The sequence below is a fragment of the Prunus mume genome, linkage group LG6 (genome assembly GCF_029339155.1).
Source record: "Prunus mume cultivar Tortuosa linkage group LG6, ASM2933915v1, whole genome shotgun sequence".
NCBI classification, from domain to species: Eukaryota; Viridiplantae; Streptophyta; class Magnoliopsida; order Rosales; family Rosaceae; genus Prunus; species Prunus mume.
The window spans coordinates 14,354,405-14,373,611 of NC_142703.1; the positions used below are offsets into that span (position 1 = coordinate 14,354,405).

General features: G+C 42.7%; 1 protein-coding gene and 1 pseudogene across 1 annotated transcript; one reads left to right on the forward strand and one right to left on the reverse strand.

Moving 5' to 3' along the window:
* Positions 1 to 1,372: 1,372 nt before the first annotated feature.
* LOC103335131 (putative F-box/FBD/LRR-repeat protein At3g56780) lies at positions 1,373 to 2,998 on the forward strand. Its single transcript, XM_008238133.2, has 2 exons — positions 1,373 to 2,680; positions 2,828 to 2,998. The coding sequence occupies exons 1-2, from the start codon at positions 1,373 to 1,375 to the stop codon at positions 2,996 to 2,998; spliced, it is 1,479 nt and encodes a 492-aa protein (XP_008236355.2).
* A 208-nt stretch (positions 2,999 to 3,206) lies between these two features.
* LOC148916206 (mitochondrial outer membrane protein porin 2-like) lies at positions 3,207 to 18,088 on the reverse strand (annotated as a pseudogene).
* Between the last annotated feature and the right edge of the window lie 1,119 nt (positions 18,089 to 19,207).

Genomic DNA, 19,207 nt, shown 5'->3' on the forward strand with positions numbered 1-19,207 from the left:
TTAGCCTAACTAATTTTCATCAATAGATTGAAACGAGACAGAGAAGAGATAGCAACTCACAAACTAAAAAAATGGGAAAATTCTCACAGAAAAAGGTGATGCGCTTCAAGTCCAAAGCAAGAGCAGCATTAAGTCCTTCAATCAAGGCTTTCAACAGAGCACCATTCTTGCTCATCCCATTCCCAATCAGGGGTTTCCAAACCTCGAACACCAAATTATCCCTGGAGTCGCATCTCTCATTTCCAACCATTTCCTCGCTCACCAAACCCTTGAAAGTAGAGCCTGAACACTCTTTCACTCTCGACCCTCTTCGTCGACGACGATGAGGAGGAGCCTTCACCGAAGGGTGTGGCGAAGAGTTCGCCAGACTCTTGCCACTCGTCCTATGGAATCTTCATGATCTCCCTCGCGACCTGATCATCGTGAATCCGACGGTTGAGATCCTCTCTGGCTTTTCGCATTTCGATTTCGCGGTCTTTCAATTCCTGCTCCATTCTCATGAGTTATTCGGACTTGAGGGCGACGTGGGTTGGGGTGTTGAGGATGGTCCGAACGGTATCATTTGTCGGGGGGTTGGGTAGAGGAGGAAGATGGTTGAGAATTCCATCGCAGATCGGTCTCTTGATCTTGGCAACGTGGTCGTCGTTGCTGCGGCTGCGGGGAGAGAGAGAGATCTGATCTGATTAAAAAAGAAAAGGTAAACCAACGAATATGAGTCAGGTTTTTTTCAATAAAAAGGGTATAATTGTCTTTTTATTGATTAATATAGGGTGAGCCAAATCTTGGCCTCCTCTTTGTCCAAATTCAAAACAAAATTCAATTCCTATGTATTAAAACCAAAACAAAAATACTTTTTGTCTCAAATACTAATCAATAACAATACCTAATTTTTCTATAATAATAATAATAATAATAATAAGATACCGTGTTTTGTACTTTTGTATGAAAACACCAGTCAAAACAACTCACATGGTGTAAAAGAAGCTAATTAGCTTGTGGTTGAGGAAAGAAAGGCCATTTGGAAAGTTTGGGATTTTTGGGTGACAAGGATTTGGAGATTGCACGTGAGTTGAGATGATGATTTGTTTGGGTAATAAGAGAGCGTTAGTCGGGACTCGGTTTGGGAAAGAAAAAAACATAAAACCTACCCTAGCTGACGTGGATAGCTCTAATCCATTGGATTCATCTGTACTAGGGTTTATGTTGCGATGTAATTAGTAATTAGTTGATTTCTTACCTTAGAATGATTTCCTAGTGATTCTAGAATTGTTATAATTAATTAATTCCCTGATTGATGAGAGGCTATATATGATCACCCATGTATATAAAGCCATAAGAAACTTAGGTTAACAATCCCTACAAGATATCGATTATGGCTACCAGAAAAATCCCGAATCACCCAAACACAAAGCAGAATAATCTGAAGGGAAAGCAAAACTCCATGGCCACCGCCACAATACCTCACTTACCTGTCCTTGTAATCCACCACGTCCTCCACTTCCTTCCCACAAAACATGCCATCCGCATGAGCTCTCTTTGCAAGCAATGGGCAGGGCTATGGTCTTCAGTCCCAGTACTAGATTTGGAAGAGGAGGACGAGCCACATGAAAAGTTCATCAATTTTGTGGACAGGTGTTTGGAAATTCTTGAGAAATACGAGCAATTAGACAAATTCCGGCTTCGCATGACGTTGATTTCACACGAAGACGAAGAGAAAGTTCTAGAGTGCTTGCGTTTTGCAGTTGAAAGAAGAGTCAAAGAGTTAGATATCGGCCTCAGCTATATACAACAGTTCCTTGTCGTTGGGTTTCTCTCGCCCCTTCTTAATGCAAAGTCTATAACTAGTTTGAATTTGGAGAATGTGATCATCGACGCGGACTGGGATGAACCTATAATAAGCCTGCCCTCATTGAAAACTCTGTCCCTAAAAACAGTGAGATTCAAACCCGCGTCTTTTATCTCCTCATTGATTTCATGCTGCCCTTGCATTCAGCATTTGTCCGTAACTTCATCTTCTTCCTCCGACTATGATATAACTTCCACCGACTATTGTACAATATTCATGCAGACCCTTCTTGATGCAAAGTCTTTAACTTCCTTGAATCTAGAGTTCGTCGTAATAGCGAATGACCTTGAGAAGGGTCCTCCTATAGGCCGCCTTCCCTGTTTGAAAACCATGTCCCTCACAAATGTGAACATGTATTATGACGGGACTCTCGCCCAATTAATTTCAAGTAGCCCTTCCCTTGAGCATTTGTCAGTATCTATAAGTTCCCCTCGTTATTATAATTATAGTCTACCTTCCTCCAGTCTCAAATCCTTTGAAGTTAGAATTTTCGATTCAAAAGGAGTTTTCAATTCAGACGTGGTTCGAGTCATTGGAGCTAAGAGTCTTGAATCTTGTACCTTGGTTTTAGAATCTCCAAAGCAGATTAAGCGTATACTGTTCGATCGTTGCGAAAACTTGAAACATTTGAGCATTCGTGCTCCGCAACTGCCAAACTTTACACTACAACTGCATGGTTGCAAACATCTTGTGAATGCCTCACTTGATATTCCAAAGTTGTATTTTACTAGAATCAGCTCCAATGTTGAATGGAGACATTTTTATTCACTGGCAAATTATCTTGGAAAATTTCAAAGTTTCGAGAATATATCACTATATGTTGATGATGCTGAGGTGAGTCTACAATATCCATTGCATGCTTATATCCTTTGATAGATTTTGATTTTGTAATTTTTTGTATTCTATTCCAACTTGTGCTGCAATTAATTCTTCCACACTGATCATGATTTCCCTTTTGAATCTTGTTTGTGCATGCTGTAGGCTCTTATCTTCCCAAAAAATATGAGAAAGTTCTACGATCCACCATTACGTACTGTCAACACTCTTACAGTATTCATCAGTTCTCCAAGAGGTGCACAAGATTCTAAGTTGAGGCACTCTTTGTTTTGGTTGGGACCTGAGTCTCTATCAATAATATACTCTGACCTTTAGTCTCATTGTTTTTCTATGATGCATGGGCTTTTTCGGGCATCCGAGAATGTTTAGTAGCCTGAAATCCAATTTTAAAGTTTTTACTGTTTTTGGAAATTATGTTATTTTCCTATTTTAATTCCTTTGTTATTACTAAGGTTTCTAAAAGTATTTAAGTATACTTTACTTGTGGTTAGGGTTATGCTTTGTTATTCCAATTTTATCAATAAATCTTGAGGTTTCCTCATATCTTCCTGGTGAATTCCAAAGTTACATTTTTTTAAGAAAAACTGGGTGCTCTAAAGTACTTGTATATGGCGCCAAGGCTCACATGAGAGGTACAATAAGTTCCAAGCCACTGGCGATGCAAAAGTAGTTTAGATTTGATTGTAAGTGAGTTCCTCTTTATATGAGAGTTTACAATTGTCGTTAAAATAATATGCAGATTGCTTTAAACACTAGTAGTAGAGCTGTTGAATCAGCAACTTTCTTAACTTGACAAAATCATACAGATCTATTGGTCATATTGCCCAACCGACAAATTATCAGTTGGGGACAAAGAAATTGCTCCAGTGGCATATGAAAATTGAGAAATCATTTAAAGAACAAGAGAAAGTGCCAACCCAATTTTAGGAATCTTGTCAAGTGCCTTGGTGTTGAATTCACCAGAGAGAGCCAGGCATGACTTGGGTCTAACATTGTATTGTAGAACAGTCTTAAACTCTCCGTGATCGTCAAGTCTAGCTTTCACTACTGTTTGATGATCAACAGCATATGATCCTCCAACTGTCAAGGTGTTTCTCTTTGTTGACGGCTTTTGAGTGAACTCTACCACTGCTGCATGCTTCTTTTGTTTATTGAGATAAAGAACACATGATGCTGTTAGCAAGTCACCTTTGTTTGCCCTAAAAAATTTCACAACGATAGGATATTAGTGTCATACTTTTCCTTTAGCACGGTGACATAATGACTGTAATTCAAATCTGCACTTTGGCCTCCGCAAAACTTGTTATATTTGTTAAAAAATTTAGTTAACTGAGCTTAACTATCATTATAGTTGTAGAGGTTCTCCCATGAAATGCTGCAGTTGTAACTTAATAAGTATCGGAACTGTAATTTGAACTTATTATTGAATTTCTTTTTATTAATGTCATGTTACTTCAAAATGAAAAGACCTACAGAATTATTGAAGCATCAGAATTGAGACTCTTCATATAAATGCCTGCACTGCACTTGGAGAAATGAAGCAGTTTTGTACTCTGTCTCCATACCAAGGGCAATGCTTGAACTCCCTACACACTACTACAAAAATCGAAATAGACGACGGGAAACCACCGTCGTGTAAAAGGTTTTCACCCGGTCGTGAAATCGACTGCCGTTTATTTGGGTTTCAAACTACGACGGCTTTTCACCGTCGTTGTTTATCAGTAAAGATGACGGTTTTTAAAGAAAATCGTCGTTGTTTAGAGGTAAAGATCGTTAATTATAGGAGGAAAGACGACTGTTTTTAATAAAACCGTCGTGTATTGTATGTAAAGATAACGATTTTTTTATGAAAACCGTCGTGGATTGTTTATAAAGACGTCATCTTTACATACAATAGACGACCTTTTTTTATAAAAAGCGTCATCTTTACATACAATACACGACGGTTTTTATAAAAAGCGTCATCTTTACATACAATAGACGACGGTTTTTATAAAAAGCGTCATCTTTACGCATACAATAGACGACGGTTTTTTATAAAAAGCGTCATCTTTACATACAATAGACGACGGTTTTTTTATAAAAGCATCATCTTTACGCATACAATAGACGACGGTTTTTTTAATAAAAAGCGTCATCTTTACATACAATAGACGACGGTTTTATAAAAAGCGTCATCTTTACATACAATAGACGACGGTTTTTATAAAAAGCGTCATCTTTACATACAATAGACGACGGTTTTTATAAAAAGCGTCCTCTTTATACAATAGACGCGGTTTTTATAAAAACGTCATCTTTACGCATACAATAATGCTTTTTGATTTCCTATGATGCTATACAACAATTTTAACTAGAAAACCAACCATAATGCTTTATCAAAAATAGTTTCTTTCATAAAACTTGAAGATTCAATAGTTATTACATAGTTAACCAATCTTTATTCTACAACAAACATAATTCCTAACAAGACCTACGTACTCCTAATCCAAGCATTCCTCATCCAAACATACAAATGATGCACAACTGAAGTCTCCTCCATCATCCCTGTAAATAAATCAAAATGACAAAGAGAGAAAAAAAGAAGAAGCTAAGATTATAAACATAAAAAATTAGGTGGAAGAGAAATTTTACCATTGGTCCATATTTCCATAGAAAACTTGTAAAATGAGCATAAAAAAGACCATCGAGAACCTGCAAATTTTCAACAACAAAAAAACATACGACTCACATAGAAAACCTGCAAAATAAAAAGTTATAAATCTGCAAGCTTCCTCCTCATCTCCTGATAACCAAATCAGAAAATCTAAAAAGAAACCAGAAATAAATAAAAAATATGTAAACAAATCAGACAAATCAAGAGAGACAAAATCTGAAATTAGGGATACAAAGAACATACCAAAAACGCAAAGAGACTAATCCAGAATTCACTAGCAAGATATAGAAGGGTATTAAGAGATTAGGTGACTTTCAAATCAAACCTTTCAACCAGCTTTGATTCTCAAATACAGAACATCCCTCTACATCTTATGGATTTGCTAAGACCTTAATCTCTCAACTCCTTCATTGATATCGATCTTTTGATGATTTTGTAGAGAGTTTCATGAGGGTGTTTTAGAGAGTGCAGAAGGAGGGAGAGATAAGGTTTTCAGAGACGGGGGAAAATTTGAAAATTTGACAAGCGCAAATTCACTTAAGTAGACATTTTTTAGCGTGTTTTAAAAGACGACGCTTGTTAATGAGAGATAAGATTTTCAAAGACGGGTGAAAATTTGAAAATTTATCGAGCGCGAATTCACTTAAGCGGCCATTTTTTAGCGTGTTTTAAAAGACGACGCTTTTTTAAAAAAAATTGGTCATTTTACATATAATATATGACGGTTTTTTTATAAAAAGCGTCATCTTTACATATAATAGACGACGGTTTTTATAAAAAGCGTCATCTTTATGTACAATAGGCGACGGTTTTTTATAAAAGCGTCATCTTTACGCATACAATAGACGACGGTTTTTATAAAAGCATCATCTTTACGTACAATAGACGACGGTTTTTATAAAAAGCGTCATCTTTCCATACAATAAACGTTTTTTTCCACTACACTCCTTGACCCTATATGAATACAATGACTGAATTTGATCTTCAATTTAAAATATTTACACTAGTGGATACCACAAAATCTTATGTTATATTTAACGAAAGTATAAATAAACTCTTAATTGTTAGTGAATATTTTTTTTTATGGCATACACATTTTAAGAAACTAGTTTCAACGATCCAACCGTCAAACTTGTTTGTTTATACTTCGAGATCATCTACACCAAAAATCGAAAAAAATAAACATTCAGAGATAAAGTAACGGGACAAAAAATTTCGACGGTTATAAATGAAAAATCATGATTCAACGGTTATTTTAACTCCGATTTTGATGATTTTTTACCGCTACACTCCTTGACCCAATATGAATACAATGATTGAATTTGATCTTCAATTTCAAATATTTACACTAGTGGATACCACAAAATCTTATGTCATATTTAATGAAAGTATAAATAAACTCTTCATTGTTAGTGAATATATTGTTTTGATGGCATACGCATTCTAAGAAACTAGTTTCAATGATCCAACCGTCAAACGTGTTTGTTTATACTTCGAGATCATATACACCAAAAATCGGAAAAAATAAACAATCAGAGATAAAGTAACGGGACAAAAAATTTCGACGGTTATAAATGAAAAATCATGATTTAACGGTTATTTTAACTCCGATTTTGATGATTTTTTACCGCTACACTCCTTGACCCTATATGAATACAATGACTGAATTTGATCTTCAATTTAAAATATTTACACTAGTGGATACCACAAAATCTTATGTTATATTTAACGAAAGTATAAATAAACTCTTAATTGTTAGTGAATATATTGTTTTGATGGCATACGCATTCTAAGAAACTAGTTTCAACGATCCAACCATCAAACTTGTTTGTTTATACTTCGAGATCATCTACACCAAAAATCGAAAAAAATAAACATTCAGAGATAAAGTAACGGGACAAAAAATTTCGACGGTTATAAATGAAAAATCATGATTTAACGGTTATTATAACAAACCATCATCTTTACATATAATAGACGACCATTTTTTATAAAAAGCGTCATCTTTATATATAATAGACGACCCTTTTTTTTAAAAAATCATCATCTTTACATATAATAGACAACGGTTTTTATAAAAAGCGTCATCTTTACATATAATAGACGACGGTTTTTTTATAAAAAGCGTCATCTTTACATATAATAGACGACGGTTTTTACGGTTTTTATAAAAAGCGTCATCTTCACATATAATAGACGGTTTTTTCAGTTTTATAAAAAGCGTCATCTTTACATATAATAGACGACGGTTTTTTCGGTTTTTATAAAAAGCGTAATCTTTACATATAATAGACGACGGTTTTATAAAATCGTCATCTTTACATATAATAGACGATGGTTTTTAAAAAAATCGTCATCTTTACACATAATAGACGACGGTTTTTAAAAAATCGTCATCTTTACACATAGTAGACGACGGTTTTTAATAAAAATCGTCGTCTTTACATATAATAGACGACGGTTTTATAAAATCGTCATCTTTACATATAATAGACGACGGTTTTATAAAATCGTCATCTTTACATATAATAGACGACGGTTTTTATTTATAAAAAGCATCATCTTTACATATAGTATGACGTATGATAACAAAATCAAAGAAATAAATTGATAAAAAAAATTCATATTAAGACGACGGTTTAAATATAAGGTATGACGTATAAAGGGAATAAATACGACGTTAAATTTTATAATACGTCGTTAAATGAAAAACAAACGTGGTGAGATTTAAAGATACCGTCGTAGAATTATATGAGAAAGACGTCGATATATTTTTATTTTTCGTCGTTGTACATTAATTTAATACGGCGATATTTTGTATTTTACCGTCGTGGATTTATTTGTAATTATATGGCGCCTTATACGAAAACTTGGTTGTGTTATTTTCTGCGTAAAAACGGCGGCTTTTTTTGAAATCGTCGTCTTTACTTTCTACGTCGGTCGATTCATAACTTCTCGCCGTTCTTTATTTGCTTTGATTTTACATGCGGAAATCCTGTTTCAAATAGACGTCGGTTTTTTAATTAGGTACGTCGTTGTTTATGAACAATCATTTGAATCTCCATTTTTTAGGTGTCTAAGGTGTTATTATACGGCGGTTTTATAGAACCGTCGTCTTTTAAAAAACAACGACGGTTTTCACTTAGACCGTCGTTTTTTTCTGGTCGTCTTTGTCACTTTTTGTAGTAGTGACAGCTGCTGAAAATGTTATTGCAGGGGACTTGTTCAAAGCCACAGATGTGGACAGAGCAGCATATTCTTGGCGTATTCGAACCCGGAGCTAAAATCAAGATGGGTGAGTTGTTTTTTAGTTCAAAATAGTAATTATTGTTGTGCGGGATAAGATAGGGTGACTAGTCTGTGTCTCTTCAAAAAACAATCTGTTCAAAGGTTAAGTGGCAATTTGAAAAACGTGTCCTGAGGAAATGAGCGATTTCTGTCACAGAAATTTTCTTTTTCCTGTCACATATTTCCTAACTAGAGCACCAATTCTTGTAGTATTTCAAACCAAAAATGTCTCAAATAAAGGTTGGCAGAAGCTAGAAAGCTATTGTCCTCACAGAGAAATTCTGAATTAGCAAAGTGACAATTTTCAATTTGTTTGAACTTTCTCACTAGTGATCATGAGCCAAGATACAAAAAGGTAATCATCCGAGCGATGATAAATTTTTAAGAGCTGTTTTCAGTTCGAAGTAATCACAACAAGATTGAATATATATTCTTTTTTCTTTCCAATATGCAATAGTGAGACCAAGTACCTTGCTTGATTGGTAATCAGGCAAGCTGAATGAAGCGCTAGTATTCGTGCTTGACTGTAAACTTCTCATTTAAAGTGAGGGTTCCAGTAATCTGTCATCACAAGGGTAAATACAAAATGCTAATTACAAATGAAGATCACACAAATTGAAACTTCTGAGGTAACAGTAAGTTGTATATAGCCACACCCACTATTGAATCCGTATCGATTCGACAGTCAAAATTTGCATTCTTGTATGTATATGTGCTCCGCCACAGCTGCAGTTGAGCAACCTCCCTTCTTTGCCGTGGTTGAAGTAATTTTCTGAAAACAATCCAGAACGTACTCGGTTTAATCGCTTGAAGGAGTGACATGATAAGAACATACCACTCCACCATCACTGTGGGTTGTGAAGCTAAATTCTGGCTCCTGGAATATCCACTGGTAAGCAAGCCTACCAAAAGAGGTAAGTTTACGATTGTTTATACCAAAATGAACAGCCAATGAATATCGAACACGTGGGCTAAACCAGGGCCATGGGGTGCCTTCGCACCCACCTTCTACAAGACCTACCGATCGAAACATTATCGCAACCTCGCCCCTTGGACGCGTGGCGGTCCCAGCGATATCCGAGTCCCACATCGAAACTCTAAACAAATTGCACACCTCCCAAGGCCTATAAAAAAAGACAACCATCCCAACTTGGAGGTAATGAATCAGAACTTACGGCATACTCCCTATTGATCTGTAGTTCAACTTTACTAAACCGAACTTACTTAAGCATCGGAGAGCCTTCGGCCGGTACCACACCTGTGTCCTAGGACTTACCGTGTGTTTGCTATCTTACAGATTGCACGCACTACCGAGGACATCAGATACCGAAGAGACTTAATCACCAAGTTGCGCGGGAAAGTGCCGAACCATTTTTCGTCACATTTGGCGCCGTCTGTCAGGAAGCGATAAAAATCAACCTACAATTCCTAAACAAAACAAATAGGAACCACTTCAGGACCACGTTCCTATCGAGGATGGTTTACCGTACGGTATGCCAAGTGGAGCAAGCCCGCGCATCGGTAGCATCACCGCCTACGCCGCCTTGGCGTCGCCCAGAAAACAATGACCTACGACCAATTCCTCATTGTCGATTACCCAACGGCATACAACGTCATCGTAGGGCGAACGGCACTCACCAAGGTCAAAGCCCACTTATCTCCCCACATGTTGTTGATGAAGTTCCCAACACGCAACGGTCGGCGTCATCCGGTGATCACCAACAAGACGGACGCGTGCTATGCCACGCCCTTAAGTCGGTAGCTAGCAAACCGCCAATGGAAGCCATGACCGTGCAGGGACTACCGAACGGTAGCGAACTTATTGACGACCCCAGGAGGAAAACCCAACGCCGATGGCGCAGCCCGCCGAGGAGCTCGAGACCGTAATCCTGAACGAGGAGTTCCCGATCGGTGGGTGAAGATCGGCACCAATCTAGATCCCGACCTCCGAAGGCGGTTCGCATCGACTTCTTACGGCAGCAGCGGAAGTCTTCGCTGGTCTTATGACGATATGCCCGGCATATCACGATGTCATCGGCCACAAGCTCGGCATCTCCACCGCCACAAACCGGTCAAGCAAAAGCGCCGATCGCACGATGCCGAATGGTACGAGGTACAATGCGTGCCGGTTGACAAGCTCAAAGCCATCGGCTTTATCGAAGCTACGCACTCGCTTGGCTTGCCAACTCGGTCATGGTTCGGAAGGCCGGGAGGATGGCGGATGTGTCGTGACTATACCGACCTGAATAAGGCTTGTCAGAAGGGCGATTTCCCGCATCGAGGATCGACCAGCTCGTCGATGCCACCGCCGGCATGAGCCGCTTCATGGACGCCGTATTCGTGATACAACTAGATCTTCATGGACCCGCCGATAGAGAACATACGGCATTCATCACGCGATCGCGGTTTGTACTATTACAATGTCATGCCCTTCACCTGAAGAACGCGGGGCAACTTATCAATGGCTCGTCAACCGGATTTTTGCCAAATACATCGGCAGCATCATGGAGGTGTATGTCGATGATATGTTAGTAAAAAACCGAACGGCGGGGAGCACTGAAAACCTGGCCCTCATGTTCGGTATTCTAAAGGACTACCGAATGAGGTGAACCGAAGCGCGCCTTGGTGTATCTTCCGGTAAATTTCGGATTCATGATCAGCCAAAGGGGAATCGAGGCTAATCCCGAGAAAATCAAAGCCATAATCGACATGGAGACGCCGAAGACGCAGAAGGACATTCAGAGCCTCACCGGACGTGTCGCCCTCGACACGCTTCATCTCCAAGGCTACCGACAAATGCGTACCGTTCTTCAAAGCTTTGAAAGGGGGTAAACATCATATCGCATGGACTCCCGAATGCGACCAGGCATTTCAAAACTTGAAGAACTACATGAGCCAGGCACCACTATTATCAAAACCGATCCCAAGAGAGGTACTACTCCTATACCTTTCGGTATCCAACACCGCCGTTAGCTCGGTGTTAATACGGAAGCCGAGAAGGGGAACTACCAATTTTTATGTGAGCAAAGCGCCCAGAGCGCGGAGCTTTGTACCACCCTTGGAGCAGCTAGCAGCCCGTCGTCTCGGCGCAAGACTTCCAAAGACGAAATCACGACGAACCGGCCTCTTCGGTACTCGAGCCGGAAACATTGGGACGATTGGTCAAATGGGCAATCGAATTGGGGAGTTTGACATACGATTCAAGCCGAGGCTGCGGAAAAGGTCGCCGTTGTCGACTTCATCTCCGAGCTCACACCTCCTGCGCTTATCGAAACCATCATCACCGAACGCCATCCCTACCGCACCGGAGAAAATGGATACCGAACGCGTTTCGACACTTCGCCTCTCGATCCTCGCATGTGGACGGCTCGGCAAACCCAAAGGTGTGGTGCCGCTTGGTGTTAACCACTCCGGACGGTAGCAAAATCGAGTATGCCCTCCGATTCAACTTCCGGACCTCCAATAACGAGGCGAATATGAGGCCCTCCTGGCGGCCTTCGCCAGCCAAGAGCATGAGCGCGAGGCGGATCGGATTCACGGTGACTCCCACCATAGTAAATCGATAACGGCGGACTTCGCGTGAAGGATGCCTCCATGTCGACCTACCTATCGGCGGCTCACCAACTACTAAAAATTCCATGCCTACGAGATACGGCGGATCCCCGGTCGAGAAAACACCACGCCGACGCGCTCTCACGATTGGATTCGGCAATAAATGACAAGATTGGAAGGAAGGTACGGTGGAGATATTATCCCAACCGAGTACAACCGCCGCGAGGTGTGTACCGTTCGCACGAAGACACATGGATGTCTCCAATCTATGCCTTCCGACAACCGGAGCCCTTCCTACCGATAAGTCCCAAGCTCGGAAACTCCGTTACCGATCGGCAAGATACACAGTCATCAACGATGTTCTGTACAAGCGAGGCTACACGACGCCGTATCTAAAATGCCCGACCAAGGAGCGGGGACTACATCCTTCGGGATGTCCACGGTGGAATCTGCGGTGACCACTCGGATCCCGATCGCCGCACACAAGGTCTTCCGACAGGGGTACTTCGGCCGACTCGCACTGTGATGCGAACACATTAGTCGGGAGGTGTGACAAATGCCAACGGTTCGGTAGTGTCCTCATATTCCTGCCGAGCCGCTGTCACCGATCGTGAGCCCGTGGCCGTTCGCCCAATGGGGATTAAATCTAATTGGTCCAATGCCGAGGGCAAGGGTCAGGTCAAATCTGTTGTTGTCGTAGACTACTTCACCAAATGGGTAGAAGCCAAAGCCCTAGCGACAATAACGGTAGCCAGAGTCGAAGATTTCGTCTAGACAAACATTTGCTGCCGATTCGGCATCCCCTACGCCATCGTCACGGATAACGGCAGCGCTTGATTCGGAAGTCTTTAGGAATTCTGCACCGACTCAAGATCAACTGTTCTTTGCTTCGCCAAAGACACCCCAATCGAACGGACAGGTCGAAGCCATGAATAAAATTGTCAAGAAGTTGAAACGGCGGCTTGACAAAGCCAAAGAGCTGGCGGAAAAGCTTCGAGGCGCTATGGGCCATCCGGACATCCTACCGAACGGCAATCGGGAAACACCATTCTCCATGGCTTTGGTTCGAGGCGATAGTCCCAGTAGAAATCGGAGAGCCTTCCTACCGAACGGAAACCTTCGCACCAAAGCTAATGAGGCGCTTGCTTTGAGCCTCGACCGCTCAAGAACGCCGAGCACAAGCCAACCTTCGAACGAAGCTTACAAGCAACGCGCTCTCGGTACTATGACTCGTGGTCGATCCCGCTCTTTCCGAATCGGAGATTGGGTCATGCGGAAAGTCTCTTTGGCAACCAAGAATCCCACTAAGGAACCCTCGGACCTTCCCGGGAGGACCCTACGAAATCATCGGTATCCAAGCGATCGGGACTTATAGACTCAGAGACTCCAACGGAAAGACCCTCGGTCATCCTTGGAATGTAAAGCATTTGAAGTACTATTTCAAATGAAGTCACCCACCTACGGCAGGGTTACGGAGGAGTCCCAAAGCCTTCGGCCTCTCTACGAACACACCTTCGGCATTGTAGCGCTTCCTAGCCAACGGCGGGTTCTAAATTGTAAAACGACTCCAAATTGTACCTTTGCCTTCGGCAGTTTATCAATGAAAGGGCCTTCGGCTCATATATTCGGAACCTTTGTTGTACCTTTCAAACTCTCTTCATTTTTTCAAAAAAAAGATACGGTAGGGACCATCACTCGCAGTGAACTACACATTTTGGCATCGCCATTATCCTACCAATTAAGGGACAACTTGGGCAACCTTTATTAACCTTTATAAGATTTCGGTAATTACAGGCCGTTTCTTAGCCATCGGCAAGCACGCCTATTGGTTTCAATTCCCTACATTTATTGGCCAACGGCTAATGACTCTTTTTGAGAGCCTTCGGCATTAAACAGAAAAATTTCCTAAGTACATTACCGATTCAGAAGTAAGTTGCAATTAAATTAAAATCAAAACGCAACTTCGATAAAAATATGCCCACGGCATCAATTATCCAAACAAAAGATGCCAACGGCATCAGAGTTGCAACGAAATTACAAAAATGCCATCGACATCAAATTACATAAAATAAAAGCAGGTGACAAGGATGAAGGGCCTTTAGGTAGCCTCCTCGGCATCCACCCCTTCGGCACCTGGCGTCGGGCTCCCGAGCGTCTTTCCCTTCATACTCCTCAATCATTTCTTCAGAACGATTCGGGAAAGGGAGGAGGATCGGCAATGAAGTTCAAGTTGAGCTTCGTCCCAGATTGTACCGCTTGAATCGGTAGATGAGATCCACCATCTCCGAGCCCACCTCCTTGTCATGCAAGGTAGAGAAATCGGAGAGCAATGATACGAATGGCCTCGACGGCAGCCTCAATCTCCGGCTTTGGCGGCTCAGGACTCCTCCAGAGCCACCTCAACGGCTTCCTTCGCCTCGAGCCTCTTTTGCCGATAGTGCCGACTCCGGGACGGCGGATCTGCGAACTTGGACTCGTAGAACCACGACTGCCGCTCGGCACCTGCAAATCCTTCGCCAGTTCGCATGATCCCTGGATAGCCTTGCCACCTCGGCAACCCGCCCTACCGTCCTCATAAGCCTTCTTCGCCTTCTCGGCATCATTGATGGCTTGCTTCATGCAAAGCCACATGTCCATCGGCTCGCAGCAGAGGCACGTCAGCCAAAGTATAAAAACGAACGGCAAGTGAACTCGGAATACTCGGGACTTACCGATGCTTGAAGACGGAAAGCGCGACCCGCCTCCTCTCGAAGGAGCTTCTTCGGCAGCTCCTCGATCTCATTCAGCTCCATTTGCGAACCAAGGATCATGTGGTTCGCAAACCGACCGCCTTCGGCGGAGCCGGGTGACGGATCGGCAGCTCCTCGTCGTTGTCGCAGCCGAAGATGGCCCGAAGAGGCTCGGCTTTGCCGTCCACATTTTGGGGCGGTTCGGCATCTAAGTCGACGGTAAGGGCCGTTTGCCGGCAGCTCGGGAGGAAGTCCTTCGGTAGTGGCGCCTCGGCCGAGAGGGCCGATCCGCCGCCGCCCGACTGTGCCGAGTCGGCGTTGAGCCGACGGAGACGGTTAGCCAGTCCGTCCTCGGGGTCTACCGATGTCGAGCCCTGCGGCTGGTTCTTCTTCTTCTTCCCCGAAGCCCATCATGAGACGGCGCTTGGAGGACTCGTTCATCCTCTTAGCCTCGGCAGCTCTCCTCTCTTCCGTCACTACGAAAATAGGGTTCGGTAAGACCCGCAAAAAAAAAAAAACAATTTGTAAATTACGAAGTATACTTACTCTCAGGATCGACCAGTGGGCTGAATCAGATTGGTGGTGAAGAGGAACCGGATACACCCTCTTCTCGGCAGGACTTTTATCCTCACTCTCTCCACTTGCTAGATATCGGCCTGCGTTGCGATCGGCTGCTTCAATTTACCTACAAGAATAAGCAGGAAAGATCACTTACGGTAAACGAGGAACCCAAAGAAGGTACCAACGACACGTGGTCCTACCCGCTATTTGGAATGTTGTGGGAATGCGGAATCGGACGGTGTCCGGCGACTCCCACGCCGAGAGGAGCACCGCCGATTCCTCTATGACTTCGTGAAGTCGGTACCGGTGACAAAGTGGCCACGATCGGCAGCCCGAGACGGTTTACTGCACCCATCCGCCGTGGTCGGCACACTTGGACTTGGTAATCTTGTAGAGATGAAAGAACTGTTCATATGAGGAGCTCCTTCGCCACCATGCCAAGACCGTTATCACTCCCATGAGGGCCACCCGAAGTTGGGGTTGAATTGCCCGGGGCATAGCCGATCTGGGCTAGGATCCTTTGTACCGCCACCGCAACGGCAACCGAACGCCTTGCACAAGGACGTCGGTAAAAAGACTACCTCGCCATCTTTCGGCGTACTAAGAGATTCAAGAGGCCCAGGATCCTCATCCGTACCGAGTTGGGGATGCGTATTCCGCTCAAATTTGGCAATCTCCCGATCGGTAATCTTGTTCGGCCCAAGATAGTCGACGCCGAATAAATTTTCCTTCGGCACCCCCATGGGCACCCTAGGGTTGCTTGGGTACACTACCGATACCCTAGGCCCGGATGGTGGTTTAGTGCCGACTCTCCGGCCGGAGGTGGAGGTCTCGACGACGGCTACCGCTCGCCTCCCGGGCATACCGAGGCCCACGTGGCGGTCGTCACTATAGACGATTGACAACGGGATAGAGCGGTCATTAGCCCTTTCCGACTCCGTGTGTTGGAATGGAGTGGGCCCTTCGCCGAGTATCTCGACGTCGGTATCACTCCCACCCTCGGCATCAGGCCCGCCGCTTCGCCGTTGGAGTCAAAGAGACCGTCCGATGACTCCTCATCAAACGCATTGGGCTCGCGCTCGGAGAATGACTCGCTATCAGACATCTACAAAAACATGGAAAAAGGAAACTAAAGCTCATGCCGGATGCTATCCTACCGATCCCTACATCGCTACCTATGGCGACTAGACTACCGAATGGAACCCTATGGTCAGTCTAGTTCGAACCAAGGAAGGACGTAACTCTTAAAGCATGCAGCAGATTAAAGAGGAAAGTGCCGAACGGTACCTTAATGTGTACTCTGGAAGATAAGCACGATCTGCTCTTCAGAACGCGCCACCGCTGCGTTCGCAATATCGGGAATCGCCTTTCCTACCGTTCAAACGCCGGAAATCGTCGTTACCGTTAACATTTGTCGGAAATCGCCGACACGGAAGCCCTCGTCGGAAATCGCCTCAAACAGAGCTCTCACTTCTCACTAGATGCAAAGTGAATTCGCCTCCGGTCATCCCTATTTATAGGGGTGGTTGGCAACAGTACTCTCGAAAAACCAAATGGCGCATTAACGCGCGCGCCATCATTACTTTCGCCACGTGTCGCTCATCCCGTAGAGCACGCGGCGCGCGGAAATCAAAGCGCTCGGGACGCCCTTCACCCGTCGGCTCGACGCGACCTTCGACTTCGCCAACGCCACCTGGGATCGATAATGCGGAAGGGACAAAGTTTAGCCCCTTCCCCAAGTTGGGCTACCGAACGGTAGGGCCATGGTTCCTTCCGAAGACAACTTCAAATCCCTTCCGAGGACTCTCGCAAGGGGACTTGGGGACTCGTGTTTATACCAAAATGAACAGCTAATGAATATCGAACACGTGGGCTAAACTAGGGCCATGGGGTGCCTTCGGCACCCACCTTCGGTACAAGACCTACCGATCGAAACATTAGGGCAACCTCGCCCTTGGACGCGTGGTAGTCCCACAACGATGTCCGAGTCCCACATCGAAACTCTAAACAAATTGCACACCTCCCAAGGCCTATAAAAGAGGACAACCATCCCAGCTTGGAGGTAATGAATCAGAACTTACGGCATACTCCCTATTGATCTGTAGTTCAACTTTACTAAATCCGAACTTACTTAAGCATCGGAGAGCCTTCGGCCGGTACCACACCGGTGCCCTAGGACTTACCGTGTGTTTGCTATCTTACAGATTGGACGCACTACCGAGGACATCAGATACCGAAGAGACTTAATCACCAAGTTGCGCGGAAAGTGCCGAACCATTTTTCTGCGTCAACAACGACAAAACTCTAATAGGCTTCTTGCAATGCAAGAAAAGAAAAATAGGACCATCTGTGTATTCAAAGTAAAGAAAACAAGAGAAAAAGAAACAGATTTTTCGGTGGGATATACAGAGAAAATCCACAAATCTCAAAGAGGAAAGAGATCCTACCCATTATTTTTCAGTAAGAGTTTAACAGATTAATAGATCAACATACATGAAAGACTTAGAAAAGTAGAGAAGAATTAAAGCGAGAACCTTTAGCTTTCTGACCAAACTCAGAGAAACATGGAGGTCCCTTGCTTGTGGGTTTGCTCTTGTTTTTGTGGTTAGACTTGCTCATTGTTCTTGGCGGAGACTCCAATTGACCTTAGGAGACGACCAGAGGAGTTTCACTCACACAATTTTCCTAATCGACCTAACCAGACTTGTATAAATAAAAAGAAGTCTTGGTTGACTAGTTGGAGATTTCCAGTTGTCTTGTCATAGCTCTGATTCTGTCCACTTGTACTTTTGGTTTTGTCTCAATTGAGCAGAGGCTTCCGCGAATATGGACTTTTCTCATTGTGCAGTGCAGACGTGGATGGCAGTTGGTTAGGGGCGTTGAACTTTGTCATCTGATTATCTACATATTCGTTTTAATTTTATCTAATGAATGCATTTTATTTTGCACATTTTAGATAACCAAACAACTTCAGGTGGGGATGATTTTCTCACAAGGATGATGTAAAATATAGATGTATTTGATCATTGAAATATATTTTGGAGTAGCCTAAGAGTATCTCTAACCAATATGTCAAATTGCTGCATGAACATGAAATGACAAACATTGAATGTTAAAGCTGTTTTCATGCTGCTCCAACCGAGTAGTCAAATCCTACATGAATTTGAAGGCAAGAAGAGATGTCAAAAATAACATATCAAAAAGCTTGATGCCAAATATTATTTTAATATTTTTTTGGTCATGGACCTCACTATCATTTACTCTCTTTTAAAACTTTGTGCATCATATGGACCCCTATTTACTTTTAAAAATATAATATTTGGCATTTCGGGTGGAGTTAAGTTTTTTCCAAAGTGTCAAATTGCCACATAAGCCATCAAATTCAAATTAACATTTTGCATTTGACGTCTCCCTTGGAGATGTTCCAAGAAAGATGTACAATTTTCTTACAATAAGGGGGTTATTAACATGGAAAAACCCTACCTCACTAAATCATTTAACCTACAAAGAATTTAAAAGGTTGATTAAAAAAAAAACAATGATTGACTGATCGTCTCTAAGATAATGTTTGATGTCAACTAGCTCTTGATATAGTGATATTTTTCTTTGAAATGTTAGAAGAGGACTCATGTTTGAATCCTCTCACTCGTTGATTTTAAAAGAAAAGAAAAAAATTAACCAAAGCCAAATTAAATCCATGCTATAGTACAACAAATTGTGATCTTGAATTCAATCTCA